Source organism: Aulonocara sp. 'chitande type north' Nkhata Bay, linkage group LG12, assembly GCF_057382095.1.
Source record: "Aulonocara sp. 'chitande type north' Nkhata Bay isolate Kocher_YH1m ecotype deep benthic linkage group LG12, A_spYH_male_GT1.1, whole genome shotgun sequence".
Classification (NCBI taxonomy): domain Eukaryota; kingdom Metazoa; phylum Chordata; class Actinopteri; order Cichliformes; family Cichlidae; genus Aulonocara; species Aulonocara sp. 'chitande type north' Nkhata Bay.
The window spans coordinates 26,929,890-26,944,547 of NC_141355.1; the positions used below are offsets into that span (position 1 = coordinate 26,929,890).

Consider the following 14,658-nt stretch of genomic DNA (forward strand, 5'->3'; position numbering starts at 1 on the left):
AGCCCCGGCTTGGACAGTCTCGGTTGTTGTGTCCTTGGGCAAGACACTTCACCCGTTGCCTACTGGTGGTGGTCAGAGGGCCTGGTGGTGCCAGTGTCCGGCAGCCTCGCCTCTGTCAGTGCGCCCCAGGGCAGCTGTGGCTACAATGTAGCTTACCATCACCAGTGTGTGAATGTGTGTGAATGGGTGGATGACTGGATATGTAAAGCGCTTTGGGGTCCTTAGGGACTAGTAAAGCGCTATATAAATACAGGCCAGGCCATTTACCAATTTATCCTTTTATTTATTTTGTACCATATATATTGTTTTGTTTTTTTTAACTTGTACCTTTTGCACAGGTTATCCACAGAGCACAATAAAGATGTTGGTAAGTATTTGTTTTAAGCAAAGAAAGTTACTGCAGTTTCATTGTAGTTTTTGGCCTTCTGAAGTGAAGACTCTAAAACGTCAAATGTTTAGTTTATTTTAATTAAGCATTCGTTTTTAAATGAACGACAACTAGTGTGTCCCGAAGGCAAATATATATATATATATGTGTGTGTGTGTTTGTAGGTATCTGTGGACATGAAAAACGTTTTAAGATAAGATAAGATAACTCTTTATTGTCATTGCACAGTCATACATAGTACAGTAGTACAATGAAATTGGAAAACAATGAAATTGGAAATTTTAATTGTCTCCTGCACAAAGTAAAGAATTTTCTATTTTTGTTTTCATTTAAATCTACATTTTTAAATTTCTGTTTGCGTGTTCATTAATCTGGACAGCCCACGTAGGTCTCCTGACCCTGACTTGAACCCCTGCAGCGTTAATAGCCTGTACAGCTAGCACGGGGCGTGACGCGCAGGTTAGGTTACCTGTTGTGTATCGCCGCATGCCCGGGACAGCTCCTGAAGTACTGAGTGAAGTGGTCCTAATTCTCGGCTCTTATTGGTTACGAGATAGACGGCGGACTCCTAGAGACGCCGTTGATTCGTCGGTTCACCCGCTCGTTCAGCGGATTTCCTTCACAACAGAGAGAAAGCTGCAGCAGAGCCGGTGAGCTCAATGTCACCGGGTACGGGAGAGGATGGATTTGGGAGCAAGGTCGGTATACATTGTCGCCACGGGCCCATGAAGATGCTCACCCAAGTAAGACCGATTCTCACATGCAGCATATCCGTTCTTTTGGGTTTTTGTTACGCTATTCTTATGATCATAAGCCTTGGGTAAATGAGAACTGGCCTGCTGCTTGTAGATATCGCTATCATTGAACGTAAATACTCAGTCATTAGCTAATGCTGTTTAAAATGTTTCCTCGATAAGTAGGTGTTGTTTGAAAACGTTGCCAACAAAGATGCATTTAAAAAAAAAAAAACCTACATCGAAACCTCAGTTCTGGCGACCCAGCAGAGCTTTATCTCGTTTTCTCTGAGGGTGGTTGGCTAGAGCCCCTACAGTGGACCCAGATTTTACTGCACTGGACTTTAATCTTTTCGTTTTACTTGTTTTTTTGTTGTTGTTGTTGTTTTTTTTTTTTTAATTCTGTCACGTATGCACATGCATTCAAAGTTAAAGCCACCAACCCCGCTTGTTGGGGGTTGCACATTTATGCATGAAACCTACAAAATGCAACACTTAACTGGAGATCCACCTAAACTCTGTTCAACTTCTCATACCGCTTTTGACCGGGCTCGATTACATCGGGCTCGGAATGAATAAAGTCTGGCTCTAACACCTGTTGGTTTTTACCAGTGTGTTATGACGAATGCCAGTCATTTCCCCCAAATTCACCTTTTACATCATCATCTCCCTCTGTGGTAAAGGCTTGGGAGCACTGCTTTGCTTCCTTATAGCCTGCTCTACTGGTTTTCCTGCATTAATAATTTAAAATCTTCCCTCCTGTCATGTCATAAGGAAATGATATGAAATTAATAAGTAATACTTTTTGACTTTTTGGTTTGCCCCAAGGAGCAAATACATGGAAGATGTGAAAAGTTAAGAAAGTAATCTACACTGCATTATGCTGTGTTTTGCACACTTAAACATGAAGCTTAAACATTTTTCTATCTTATAAAGGCAAAAGGAGGAAAATAGCCTTCTTGAGTTAATTTTATCTCCACTTGAAGCAAAAAAAGTTCTAAAATTATATTTCTTTTCATGATCATTCAGTCAGTGAACATGAAACATTGTGCTTCATGTGTCTTTCTTTGATGCACGCCTCTTTGATGTGCTGACAGTGAATAACATGCAAACTCAGACGGCTCTTTAAAGCCAGAAACATTAACGACCGAATAGAATTTAGATTTGAAGCACCAGATGCAGGATATGTTGTCCGCAGCATTGTCCTGTTATTGTGTTCCCCTCTAATGATGTCATGTTGACTTTGGTTAAGGCTCTGTTGCTCACCAAGATGTACTTGAATCTGCACAGTGCTGTGTATTGCCAGGCTTAGGGAATAGTAGCTCAGGTGAGTCATGCTGCATAACAAGAAAAAAGAAAAACATTTTTAGCATTTAATCACAGGAGCAGAAAAGTATATGCGGAAACCAATTAAGCAGCGTCTTTGCAAAGCAACTTTGTCAAAGTTATTTCCTTGTAATAAGTTGCTGTGTATCCTTTGAAGCCTCTGCCACTGTGCTTTGGACTGTGTGTGTAAATGTGCGTCAGAGGAAAGGGATTTAGAGGTCACTCTGGTTTTCTTTTCCTTTCTTTCTTTTTTTTTTTTTTTTTTTTTGAATTGTGAAATATTTGCCCCATAGATTCCAGAGAGGCCTGCTTCTCTGTTCCTAGGGCCCATGGTCCCCATTGTTGAAACTCTTTCACTGTTGAGCTTTTCACTCTTGTCAGCTGTGCGCCTCTGTTAACACACTGGGGAGCTTTGTGTGGGGTGAGCTCGCTGTCTGCACATGTGTATGCTTTCACGTGCATGTGCCTGTCCGAGGAAAGAGTCTGTTAATGTGCATGTGCACTCAATGAGAGAAAATGAGATACAAGCGCGGGTGAACTGAATGAATGGAAAGTAAAGTGAGGGGTTTTTCAGAGAGGAGGAACTCTTTTTCATACAGCAGCTTTGTACCCTTCTTAAGTAAAGACACAAACAGGCATTTTTGCAATAGGAACCATAACAGATGGAAAGAGCAAGTAAATCTTGATCCACAGCTGCTGTGGATGGGCTCTTGTGTTTTCCGTTGTTGGAGCGTCTGAAGAGGCTGCTGATGCTAGCAGAGTGATCAGCAGCCGGCAGACCCTACTTCTTCCCTTTAGGGATCTTGAGACAAGTGACTGGCTGTCTGGTGAGTAAAGAAGGACTCACACTTGGCAGAGCTGATTGTGTTTGCTTATGAACGCCCAGCTGTTTGCAGTCTTATACACTTTCATACATTTCTATTATTTGTTTTTTACATTTGGTGCTTCAAACAAGTGAAGATTGCATTCAATATTAAGTCATAGCATTAACTGTATGGGGAATGCAACTAATTTAGAATTTAAAATATTTAGCATTACTTCCTCAAATAACTCAATGAGGAAAATAACATGAAAATAACTCATAACACCTTAGGTCTGTTAGTTTTTCTCATTATCAGTAACTTTCTTTGTTACATGGACAAAAATATAATTTTTTTTATTGCAATATTTCATTTTTCAACAACTTTTTGCAGCAACAGTACCTCAGTGCAATCTGAGTGGAATCCCAGTGCATTCACCACCGTGAACGGTTCATGAATCCGCTGTTGTGCACGTGTTGGTGTGTTTATGTCTTTCAGTCTGCTCATATACACGATTAGCACGGGTACTCGCAGGCTCAGTGCAACTGTAAATATGACACTGTGTACTCTCTTCCTTGAGGAGATCCAGTTAATGCCTAATCCTCAACCCTACACAAACACGTTTGGTCAGTGTTCATCACTAAGCAACCTGCTAGATGTGTTATACAGTGGAAGCCGAGGACAAAGCATTCTCAGTAAATACCCATTTATGGACCTTTTCTGAAGATACTCTAAACTCAGTTGCTATCAGTAGAGCCAGTGTAGTTTACCAGTTGTTTTACTCAATATGGCAAATGTTTCCCTGATTATTACATCACATTTGAGACTATTATAGTGTTTGTAATGTTAAGAAATGGAAACATGTCTGTATTTGCATATATTCAGACATATTAATCAATCCTGTTCATTCAGGAATATCCTTAAAGAAAATGTCTGGACAAAAAACTGGTAATAATGGTGATTGGGGTACCAAAACTTTCCATGCTCTCCTTCATTGTTAACCAGTTTATCTCATGCATGGCTGTCCTTTAGTGTTTTTATTTACTCACATAAAAGGCATGTATTCGGCACATGTTGCTTTGTGCTATAAAGCGCGTCTCTCCTCCCTTAGCAAGTCCTTTTAGGCTGCCCTAGATCAATACGCAGATATTCATGGTTCCATGGCAGGAAGGTGTTTGAAAGCTGGAAGACTCTAGGCCTCACAAAAGAGAACCGCTTTGATTCTCTGGCGAGCCTTCAACACAGATTCATTCATTTTAATATATGGACAGTTGATGGAGAGCCTTTGAAAGCTCCATGATACACTAACCGTTTCTGTTCTTTCCTTTACGTACGACTTATTACTATTTGTTATGCCAGCACAAATGTTTTCTTTGGGCACAGTTTAATTAGTTTATTGTTTATTAGTTTGTTCAGATGCACCAAGCCCATCGGGCCGTAGTGTTGATATACAGGGATTTTGTTAAAAACAAAACAAAGCAGTCAAACGGGTGTAAATTGTGGATTTACCTGGATAATTGGAGTCTTGGTGAGTGTATGAGACCAGTCCGGTGTGTGTGAGACTGAATCTAAGTATTATGCCCATGGTTGCTGTAACAAAAGAAATTTAACACCCAATTTGAATTTGTGGCTCATTCATATATATATATTTTTTTTTATTGTTTTGGCTAACAGTGGAAGAAACCTCATCAATTATTGTTGGTTAATTGATTGTTTGGAGTCTCTCTCAGATATATACAGGGAGTGCAGAATTATTAGGTAAGTTATATTTTTGAGGAATAATTTTATTACTGAACAACAACCATGTTCTCAATGAACCCCAAAAACTCATTAATATCAAAGCTGAATGTTTTTGGAAGTAGTTTTTAGTTTGTTTTTAGTTTTAGCTATTTTAGGGGGGTATCTGTGTGTGCAGGTGACTATTACTGTGCATAATTATTAGGCAACTTAACAAAAAACAAATAAATACCCATTTCAATTATTTATTTTTACCAGTGACACCAATATAACATCTCCACATTCACAAATATACATTTCTGACATTCAAAAACAAAACAAAAACAAATCAGCGACCAATATAGCCACCTTTCTTTGCAAGGACACTCAAAAGCCTGCCATCCATGGATTCTGTCAGTGTTTTGATCTGTTCACCATCAACATTGCGTGCAGCAGCAACCACAGCCTCCCAGACACTGTTCAGAGAGGTGCACTGTTTTCCCTCCTTGTAAATCTCACATTTGATGATGGACCACAGGTTCTCAATGGGGTTCAGATCAGGTGAACAAGGTGGCCATGTCATTAGTTTTTCTTCTTTTATACCCTTTCTTGCCAGCCACGCTGTGGAGTACGTGGACGCGTGTGATGGAGCATTGTCCTGCATGAAAATCATGTTTTTCTTGAAGGATGCAGACTTCTTCCTGTACCACTGCTTGAAGAAGGTGTCTTCCAGACAGTAGGCAGTAGGACTGGGAGTTGAGCTTGACTCCATCCTCAACCCGAAAAGGCCCCACAAGCTCATCTTTGATGATACCAGCCCAAACCAGTACTCCACCTCCACCTTGCGGGCGTCTGGAGCTCTCTGCCCTTTACCAATCCAGCCACGGGCCCATCCATCTGGCCCATCAAGACTCACTCTCATTTCATCAGTCCATAAAACCTTAGAAAAACCAGTCTTGAGATATTTCTTGGCCCAGTCTTGACGTTTCAGCTTGTGTGTCTTGTTCAGTGGTGGTCGTCTTTCAGCCTTTCTTACCTTGGCCATGTGTCTGAGTATTGCACACCTTGTGCTTTTGGGCTTTTGTGATGTTGCAGCTCTGAAATATGGCCAAACTGGTGGCAAGTGGCATCTTGGCAGCTGCACGCTTGACTTTTCTCAGTTCATGGGCAGTTATTTTGCGCCTTGGTTTTTCCACACGCTTCTTGCGACCCTGTTGACTATTTTGAATGAAACGCTTGATTGTTCGATGATCACGCTTCAGAAGCTTTGCAATTTTGAGACTGCTGCATCCCTCTGCAAGATATCTCACTATTTTTGACTTTTCTGAGCCTGTCAAGTCCTTCTTTTGACCCATTTTGCCAAAGGAAAGGACGTTGCCTAATAATTATGCACACCTGATATAGGGTGTTGATGTCATTAGACCACACCCCTTCTCATTACAGGGATGCACATCACCTAATATGCTTAATTGGTAGTAGGCTTTCGAGCCTATACAGCTTGGAGTAAGACAACATGCATGAAGAGGATGATGTGGACAAAATACTCATTTGCCTAATAATTCTGCACTCTATGTATGTATGTATGTATGGATGGATGGGCTGCTAAATTATGCACCTGAGTTTGCTTTGAAATAATACAAGGTTAGATATAACATATAGTATCTAAGACAAAACCATTTTTTGGACTCAGTTTGGTGAAATCAAGGTTTATTTATAGCGCAGTTCTGAAACAACTCCAGATTTACTCCAATTACTATTCACCAAATTCTGTCATTAAGTTATTTTATCTGCCAGATTAATCACTGTAAAACAGACATTTTATTTAACTTGCGCCTTGCCAATCGGATTCGCCTTTTCTTTTCCATCTCACGGGACATTGTTAGACGTGTGTTCCCAGAGCAGTACACAGTTATCACCTAATTACACTCTTTTGCACTCCCACACCCCACATCAAACACAAACAGCAGGAGGTGTGACATACTGCAATGAAATGATCAAGGTTAGTCATGCAGGTATTTCAGGTTGTGAGTGTCTTCTTCATCGCAGAGAGTAATGAGTATCTCAGATTTGTTTATTCTGGCTCTCCTAGCAACCCCAGCCTGCAGCACATTTGGAGCATGAGTCAAACAGCAGACGAAGTAGGAGCTTCTGCACACATTAACAAGCTCTCAAGAAGATACTGCACAGGTACATTTGTGTTTATCCTTTTAAAAACAAACTTAAGATGGAATCTAGAACAAATGTGTTTTTTCTGGAGACACTTGATCCATATAGAGAGTAGAATACTGCATGCATGTTCTTAGGTAGGTAAACCAACATTAAGCAAAAAAAGGCACCAAAGTAAAAGAGGCTGTCATGAGCTTTGATATAGACAGAAAACATAACATAGAAGACGCTTACTTTTATGACTGTCTTTTCCTTCATTACAGGTAACCACTCCATGGCTGCACCCTGACACTATCATCTGTTCATTCCCTCTGCCCCAGCCTGCCCCCTCTTATCCAGCTCCTCTCCCCTCCTCCTCACCCTGTGGCCTATTTATACCCTGGAGACTCGAAGCAGTCTATTAAAGCCCACGGACCTGTTCAGAAAAAGACTCCAGTAAGCCTAAATTCCCCGTTTAGCTTATCTCCGTGCTCGTCACCTTTTCCTGAACATCCGTAAGTGAGGAAAACTAAAATATCAACAAGTGCTTTAGCCTTCAGATTACAAGCTGCAAGGACAGTTTAAGCTACAGCAGATTTTTGGAAATTCTGGATGAAGCATGAGCCTTGGACCCACTGATTTTTTTACTCATTTAGTAGAAAAGCAGTCTTCCAAGTTAAACTATGCTTATTGGCTCACTTGTCTATGTGACTTTGGTAGATTTCGACAAGAACACTAAAGGACTTACTTTCTAAATGGAAAAGGATCACACATTCAAAGGTAAGTCAAGGCTTCTGTCGCATGCAAATTTGCTTTATCGGTTTTCATATCGAATCCATCATAGTACAGCAGAACCAGGATAGTAGGCTATAAGCATAAATTCAAAATTGATACTATCGTGCATACGTTTCGCGTTCTCATTTCACGTCACGCAGATTATGTCTGCAATAATATTATTGCTGTTGTGAACATATTGTAAAAGTGTGGAACAAAACAGTCTCACAGCAAAGTTAAAATTTATTGTTAATCTGCTAATAAAAATAGAGCACATATTGAAGTGGGCATCACATTTATGATATATTACATGTATTTTACAGTTTTAGGACTGGAGACACAAACATTATAGTTATCATAAGAGTTTAATCGGCATTTAAAAAATTACTTTGAAGGTGATTCTGTTAAGAAAAACGGGGTATTCAAAATGTATTGAGAAAAATTTATTTTTTAAAAACGACTTTTTTTTTTCTTTCATATTCTGTATCCAGTCTTGTATCAATTCCTGCTATGAACTAAGCCCAGACCGCCTTGTGTGTCACCTGCAGGATGACTGCAGTCTACCCCTCTGAGAGTAGCCCGGACGGAGCTGAAGCTGGGACTCAGACAGCAGGCTCTAAGGGGTCAGGAGCAGGAGGAACCACTGGGACCAGCTCAGTAACTGGGGTCAAGAGCGCAGATTCTCATGGAGACTCGATCCGAGGTTCCATTGGAAGCACGGTGGCCTCTACTAGTAGCAGCCAAAGGAATGCCCGCTGGAGCCGGCAGGACAGCTCTGACATAAACACAGATGATGAAGGGGCCACCGTCCGCCGCCTCACTCCCCTGGAAAGGCTGAACCTGGATATGTGCCAGGATGAAAGGTATGGTGATTGTAAGTTACTTGTTATATTTTTCATTGTGGGTTTTTTTTTCTTTTTCTTTTTTTTACTTGCCAAATTGTGAAAATTGGTGTTAAATGCTTTATTATCTAAACTGCTGGCAGGTTGGTCCGTGAGCTAACAGTGGGCAGAAGAATCGGCTTCTACAAAATTCATGGAGAGCTCGGGTGTGGAAATTTCTCCCATGTTAAGCTGGGAATTCATGCTCTCACCAAAGGTAAACCCCACTGTGAAACGAATGGCAATATTTACAGACATTTGCACAGCGTCACATAAAAACATCGCCTAAACACATTGGAATTAAAAAAAAAAACACGACGCACAAGCTTCCTTTTATTACGGTGGCTTCTTATTAGACTTAATAAGTTGGGTGATAACCTGTTTCCATTAATGGGCTGCAACACTACCAAATGTGTGCTTATAGCAATTTACTAACATGGCGATTTGTGCCTGGCCAGGGGGCTGATTCAGCCACAAAGAGACAGACTGTCTGCTGCCCTTGAACAGATGGATTGATTAGAGATCTCCAGTTTCCTTAGCGACGGCTAAAATTGCCGCATGCCTCATCAAAGGCTACAACGACAGAGGAAAATTAGTGTAGCTTTGTTTGTCTGTGTTTGTGTGTGTTTGTGTGCGTGTTCATGCATGGATTTTTTTTTTTTTTTTTTTTTTTTTTTTTTTTACCATTTAAGGTTTTTAAGGCGTTTTTACTCTGTGGCTGGCTCTGGTTCTGTGTGTGTGTGCGCAATGTTTAGGTCAGTGGTGTCATTTAGTCAAAACACAAAATGAGCTGCAGTGCATTTTAAATGCTCCTATTGAAAGCTATGTCACAGCTGAAAGAGAGTCTAATGCCAGCCTTAATAATGCATACTGTAGAACAATTAGATATCTCAACACCATTTTGCCACTTAAGAACTTTTCTGTATTCAGTTACCTGAGGTCTACTTTATGCATCTCTATGAATCATTTAACGGAACACAGCCAAGATATCAGTTTTTCAAAATTCAGAGTGCATTTGATCATTGTAAAACTGCATTTATTTATTCATTTTTAAATTTGAATTTTGATTTTTAACAGCGCAGCTAATGTAGCACTCTATTCCAGTCTTTTTTTATTTTTTATTTTTTTTAACCCTTTGCCATCCTCGGTGTGAGCCTACATATCTACTGAGACTTGGAGTAATTTATGACTGTCTAAGAAAATAAATCATATGACCCCCTGGAAGAATATAATCATGAAAATTTAGTTCAGGATCAGCAAAACTTTCATCTCAGTTATCCAGACCAGAGTGTTGTTTGAACTGCTAAGTGGAACCAGGCTTACAGTGTCTATCATCAGTCTACAAAAGATTTATGTAACAACTAATTTAAAATTTATTAGAAAAGTGATTAAAAACTCAACCTTTTTTTTTCTTTTTTCCCTGTGTCGAGATGTATTATGTGTACAGCAATCAGTGACCAAATGTCTCCTTTTGCATCACTAGACAAAGTGGCCATAAAGATCTTAGATAAGACCAAGATGGATCAGAAGACCCAGCGGCTGCTGTCCAGGGAGATCTCTAGCATGGAAAAACTACACCATCCCAACATCATACGCCTCTATGAGGTATTTTGGACTTTCAAGTGTCTTTCTAATGCCATTGTGCTTTTTTTGATCATTAAATCTATCCGACATCAAGTACTTTTCTGCTTATGTATTCTAACATATGTAGTTGCACTGTATGTGTTTAGGTGGTGGAGACTTTGTCACGTTTGCACCTAGTGATGGAGTACGCAGGCGGAGGGGAGCTCTACACCAAGATTACTACAGAAGGAAAGCTTTCTGACACTGACAGCAAGTTTGTCTTTGCTCAGATTCTTTCTGCTGTTAAACACATGGTCAGTGAATTTACGTTTATATTAAAATTGTCTGATAATATAAAATCTTGATAGTCGTATAACTTTGACATCTATAGTGCTGCCTGTTCTCTGCTGCTACGGTGACCTGAATAAGCCAGTGTGTTCATCTAATCCTCTAACCTATTAAATCTCATATGACAATTTCTGTCAGGGCTGAATGTTTGCACAATAGCTGTGTAATGATTCATTACTTGTAACCAGCACTTTCACTCTTTTCATGTGCACCGCATTTAGATTTTAGTCATTCATTCTCTCTCCATCTGCAGGTTGTCAAAGAATAAAAATAGATGAGAAAAAAATATTGCATTGTAATATTTCACTAGAATATTTAATATGTGGAAGAGCAGTTCACATGCTGACACAGATCGACGGAACTATAGTTGCAGCTGCCATAACTAATTCCTACTAGACAAAATAATTAATAAAGATCTGTTCTTGATATCAGGATGAAATATCCAAGAAGTAACAAGGAGCAAAACATGTTTTTTTAATTCGAGATAGACGCGATGCTTCTGCTGCTGTTTTCACTGTGTCAGGTTACATGAACAGAGGTGGCAAAAGTACAGACTTTCTTTACTTAAGTAGAAGTACAGATAACGACAAACACTCAGTCCTTCCTCTATAGTTAGATTTTCGATTCTCATATAATATGATCTTCTTTTTGTTCTCCCACAGCATGAAAATAACATCATTCACCGTGACCTGAAGGCAGAAAATGTCTTCTACACCAACGGCTCTTGCGTGAAGGTGGGGGACTTCGGATTCAGCACACTGAGCCGCCGCGATGAGACACTCAACACATTCTGTGGCTCTCCGCCATACGCTGCACCTGAACTCTTTAGGGATGAGCATTATGTTGGCATCTATGTAGACATCTGGGCCCTAGGGGTGATGTTGTTTTTTATGGTGACAGGCACAATGCCATTCAGGGCGGACACTGTGGCCAAACTAAAGCGATGCATCATGGATGGGGCCTACATCATTCCCTCTTGGGTGCCAGATGCATGCCAGAAGCTAACCAGGGGACTCCTCCAACCCATACCAACTGACCGCTGTACAGTGGAGCAGATGATGGGCTGCGAGTGGTTGCTCCCCGTGGACCTCCCGCACGCCATGGAACCCTTTAAACTGGATCCATCCTACCTCGCAGAGAGTGATCCATCAGATCTCACTGAGGAAGAGATGGAGATAAAGTCTTCGCTGGAGGCACTGGGAATCACCTCGGAGCACATCCTGAACAACCAGGGCAAAGACTGCAGGAGCTCCATCACTGGTGTCTATCGGATTCTGCTACACCGTTTTCACAAGAGACGGGTTGTCGAAAGCATTCCTGTGGTAAAACAGGCAGTCAGACCCACAGCAACAAGTAAAAAAGAACGGCTAAAAGTGTACCGCAGTTTACGGCAGACATCTAAACTCTGTGCAATTCTGTGACAAAATTCTTTGCTCTGGAAATTTAATTAAGTTATGGACTTGGATGCATGGATTTATTACAAATAAAAAATTAAAACAAGAATATTTTCAGTCCAGTAGTATAAATTGAAATTATGGTATATAACCCCACTCAAGTCCTAAAATTGGTCTTTTCTTATGTCTCTGTAGCTATGTTGCTGCTGTCCTCGTCTGTTTTTTTTTCTTGCAGGGACAGGAAATCTCAAGAAATTTGAAATGTTCTGAAATCTCATTTATCCAAGTCAGCATAGCAATGATTAGATGGCATGCAGAACTTATTATTTGGGTCATGCAGGCCATATATTTCTAATTCACACTTGGCCTACGCTTAGTTGTGTTGTAACAACAAGCCCTATGAGAATCACTGTAGCTTATTTTTTTATGAAGAGACATAAATCCACAATATTTTGTTGAAAAAGTGGCGAAACATGCAGTATCTACACAAAATGTGTTTATGTCTTAAATATTTAATTGCACTTCTCCTCGATGCCTTAGTTTTTTTTTTCATCTGTTTATGAAATCAGACAGCCTGGTTTCATTGTACTCCTTAATGCTTGTGATGAGATAGTAAGTAGAGATTTTACATCTTATATAATACGTCTCTATGAGATGTCCCTGTTCTTAGACTGGCTGACCTCGGTATTTTCCCTGTGGCCTGAAAAAATCCACTAGATGACATTAAGCTATGAAGACCAACTAACAGTTAGTAGTTCACATGGCAAAATAAAATTTCAGTTTTGAATGAAACGATTCTGGTAAGAGTTTGAATCTATTTGTCTTTTTATGATTCTGTGTCCATGCAAATGTGCTGAATGAAATAAATTTAAAACTAAAAATGCTGCTTCGTCTTCTTGATGTTAAAATTATTTAGTGTGTGTGTGTGTGTGTGTGTGTTTTATAGCTGTAAATCCAAACAGACATTATACGCAGTGAATTCATATCATTATAAAATAAGTTGCTAACATGCATTGTTGGCTAATTAATTTTTATTTAATTCAATTCAATCTTTATTGGCAGACTACATGTCCATAAAAACAAGACAAGAAACACACACGCACAACTCCCCCCCCCCCCCCCCCCCACACACACACACACACACAACACAAGGTATAAACCATTAAATATGTATATAAATAAGTATATAAAGCATTTGTAAAAATATAAAACCATAATATACATAAAACACAATTACTTAAAATAAATCAATAAATACACAAACACTTTAACCAGTGCTTTCTGAGACTGGATGAGTAACGGGAACCACTCACTGTCGGATCTGTAAGTGCTAAAATTATACTGTTACTCGAACCATCCAGTCGTTCTCTAAAGTTGAACATTAACTTTCTTAAAAGTGCTTTAAAAGTCCAGACACCCACAGCTACAAACATCTGACTGGCACTACCACTTCTAGGTATCCTGCAAAGGATTCTCATCGCATCATTATATGCAACATGCAGCTTCTGCATGCTACATTGTTTGTAGGATGACCACAAGGGGGCAGTATATAGCGGTGTGCAATACGCTTTAAACAAAGCCACTTTAACTGGAAGTGAACAAAAGCTGAATTTGCGTGCAATAGTATTTGCCTGCACATAGAGCTTACATCGTTGTCTGTATATAGGGTTGCCAACCGTCCCTTAAAAAACGGAATCGTCCCGTATTTAGAAACAAAAGTACACGTCCCGTATTGAGCTAATAAGGGACGCACTTTGTCCCGTAATACAGTGAGAATCAAAAGTAGTCTATAAATGTTAATGGAATTAACACTTTGTTTGAAAACATAATTCCCAGCCCCTCTCCTGCTTTGTGACCAATGAGCTGACAGCACACTTATGACAATTCGAGTATGACAATTCAGATTATCTCATTGGTCGAGGAAAGGTCGCTTGCGGAGAAAATACCGGAAGACAACAGATGACCACAACAACAAGCATGGCCAACAGGGAAACAAACGCCGACACTGCGGTGCACGTCTCGGATGACAGTACACCTAAAGCTGGGCAGACACTGCGATTTTTTTCAGTCACGTTATTCAGCTCTTGCTCAAACTGCACGATTGACTCGCAGGGATTAGAAGTTTGCAGGTCACGATGCAGGGTCTCACACTATACGGCCCGATGCTCTGATGCGACCTGAGTGCTCACACTGTGCCAACATAACATGAAGGTTATAACAGAAAATCTGTCGCTCGCTCTCTCTGTCTTTCACTCACACAGACACACCACCACCATCAACTTTGCTAAATTGCTAATGAAAAACATGATCAGGCAGCTGTGATTGAGCAGCAGTGTAAATCCAACTATTTTCACGGTTGTTGTGGTCGTGATAATTTTGTGATGCCACATCGAAAAGGCTCGGATGAGCTTTCCAAAGTTCTACAAGTGCCTCCATCACTTGTGTCCAGATCACACGCTGCACAGCCGTGCTGCGCCGTCTTTTTCACCGATGTTTACGTGTTTGCGCATGAGCAGTGTGAGCGGCTGTGGTGACACCCTCACGAGCGATTGATGATCGGGAGCTGGTCGTGAGGTGTTAATCGCTTCT

At 40.3% G+C, this 14,658-nt stretch overlaps 1 protein-coding gene across 8 annotated transcripts; it reads left to right on the plus strand.

The window, feature by feature from the left end:
• The first annotated feature begins 743 nt into the window (after positions 1 to 743).
• nim1ka (NIM1 serine/threonine protein kinase a) lies at positions 744 to 12,956 on the plus strand. Of its 8 annotated transcripts, XM_086314708.1 has the most exons (9): positions 745 to 1,131; positions 7,054 to 7,151; positions 7,394 to 7,565; positions 7,830 to 7,889; positions 8,432 to 8,746; positions 8,869 to 8,981; positions 10,248 to 10,369; positions 10,495 to 10,641; positions 11,338 to 12,956. In XM_086314708.1, exons 5-9 carry the CDS (start codon positions 8,433 to 8,435, stop codon positions 12,094 to 12,096), a joined length of 1,455 nt encoding a protein of 484 aa, XP_086170834.1. In that variant the 5' UTR covers positions 745 to 1,131; positions 7,054 to 7,151; positions 7,394 to 7,565; positions 7,830 to 7,889; position 8,432; the 3' UTR covers positions 12,097 to 12,956. The 8 variants fall into 8 exon arrangements, with proteins under 8 accessions (XP_086170835.1, XP_086170836.1, XP_086170834.1 ...); XM_086314704.1 differs by having other exon boundaries at positions 7,394 to 7,889; XM_086314703.1 differs by lacking the exon at positions 7,394 to 7,565.
• Positions 12,957 to 14,658: the final 1,702 nt, after the last annotated feature.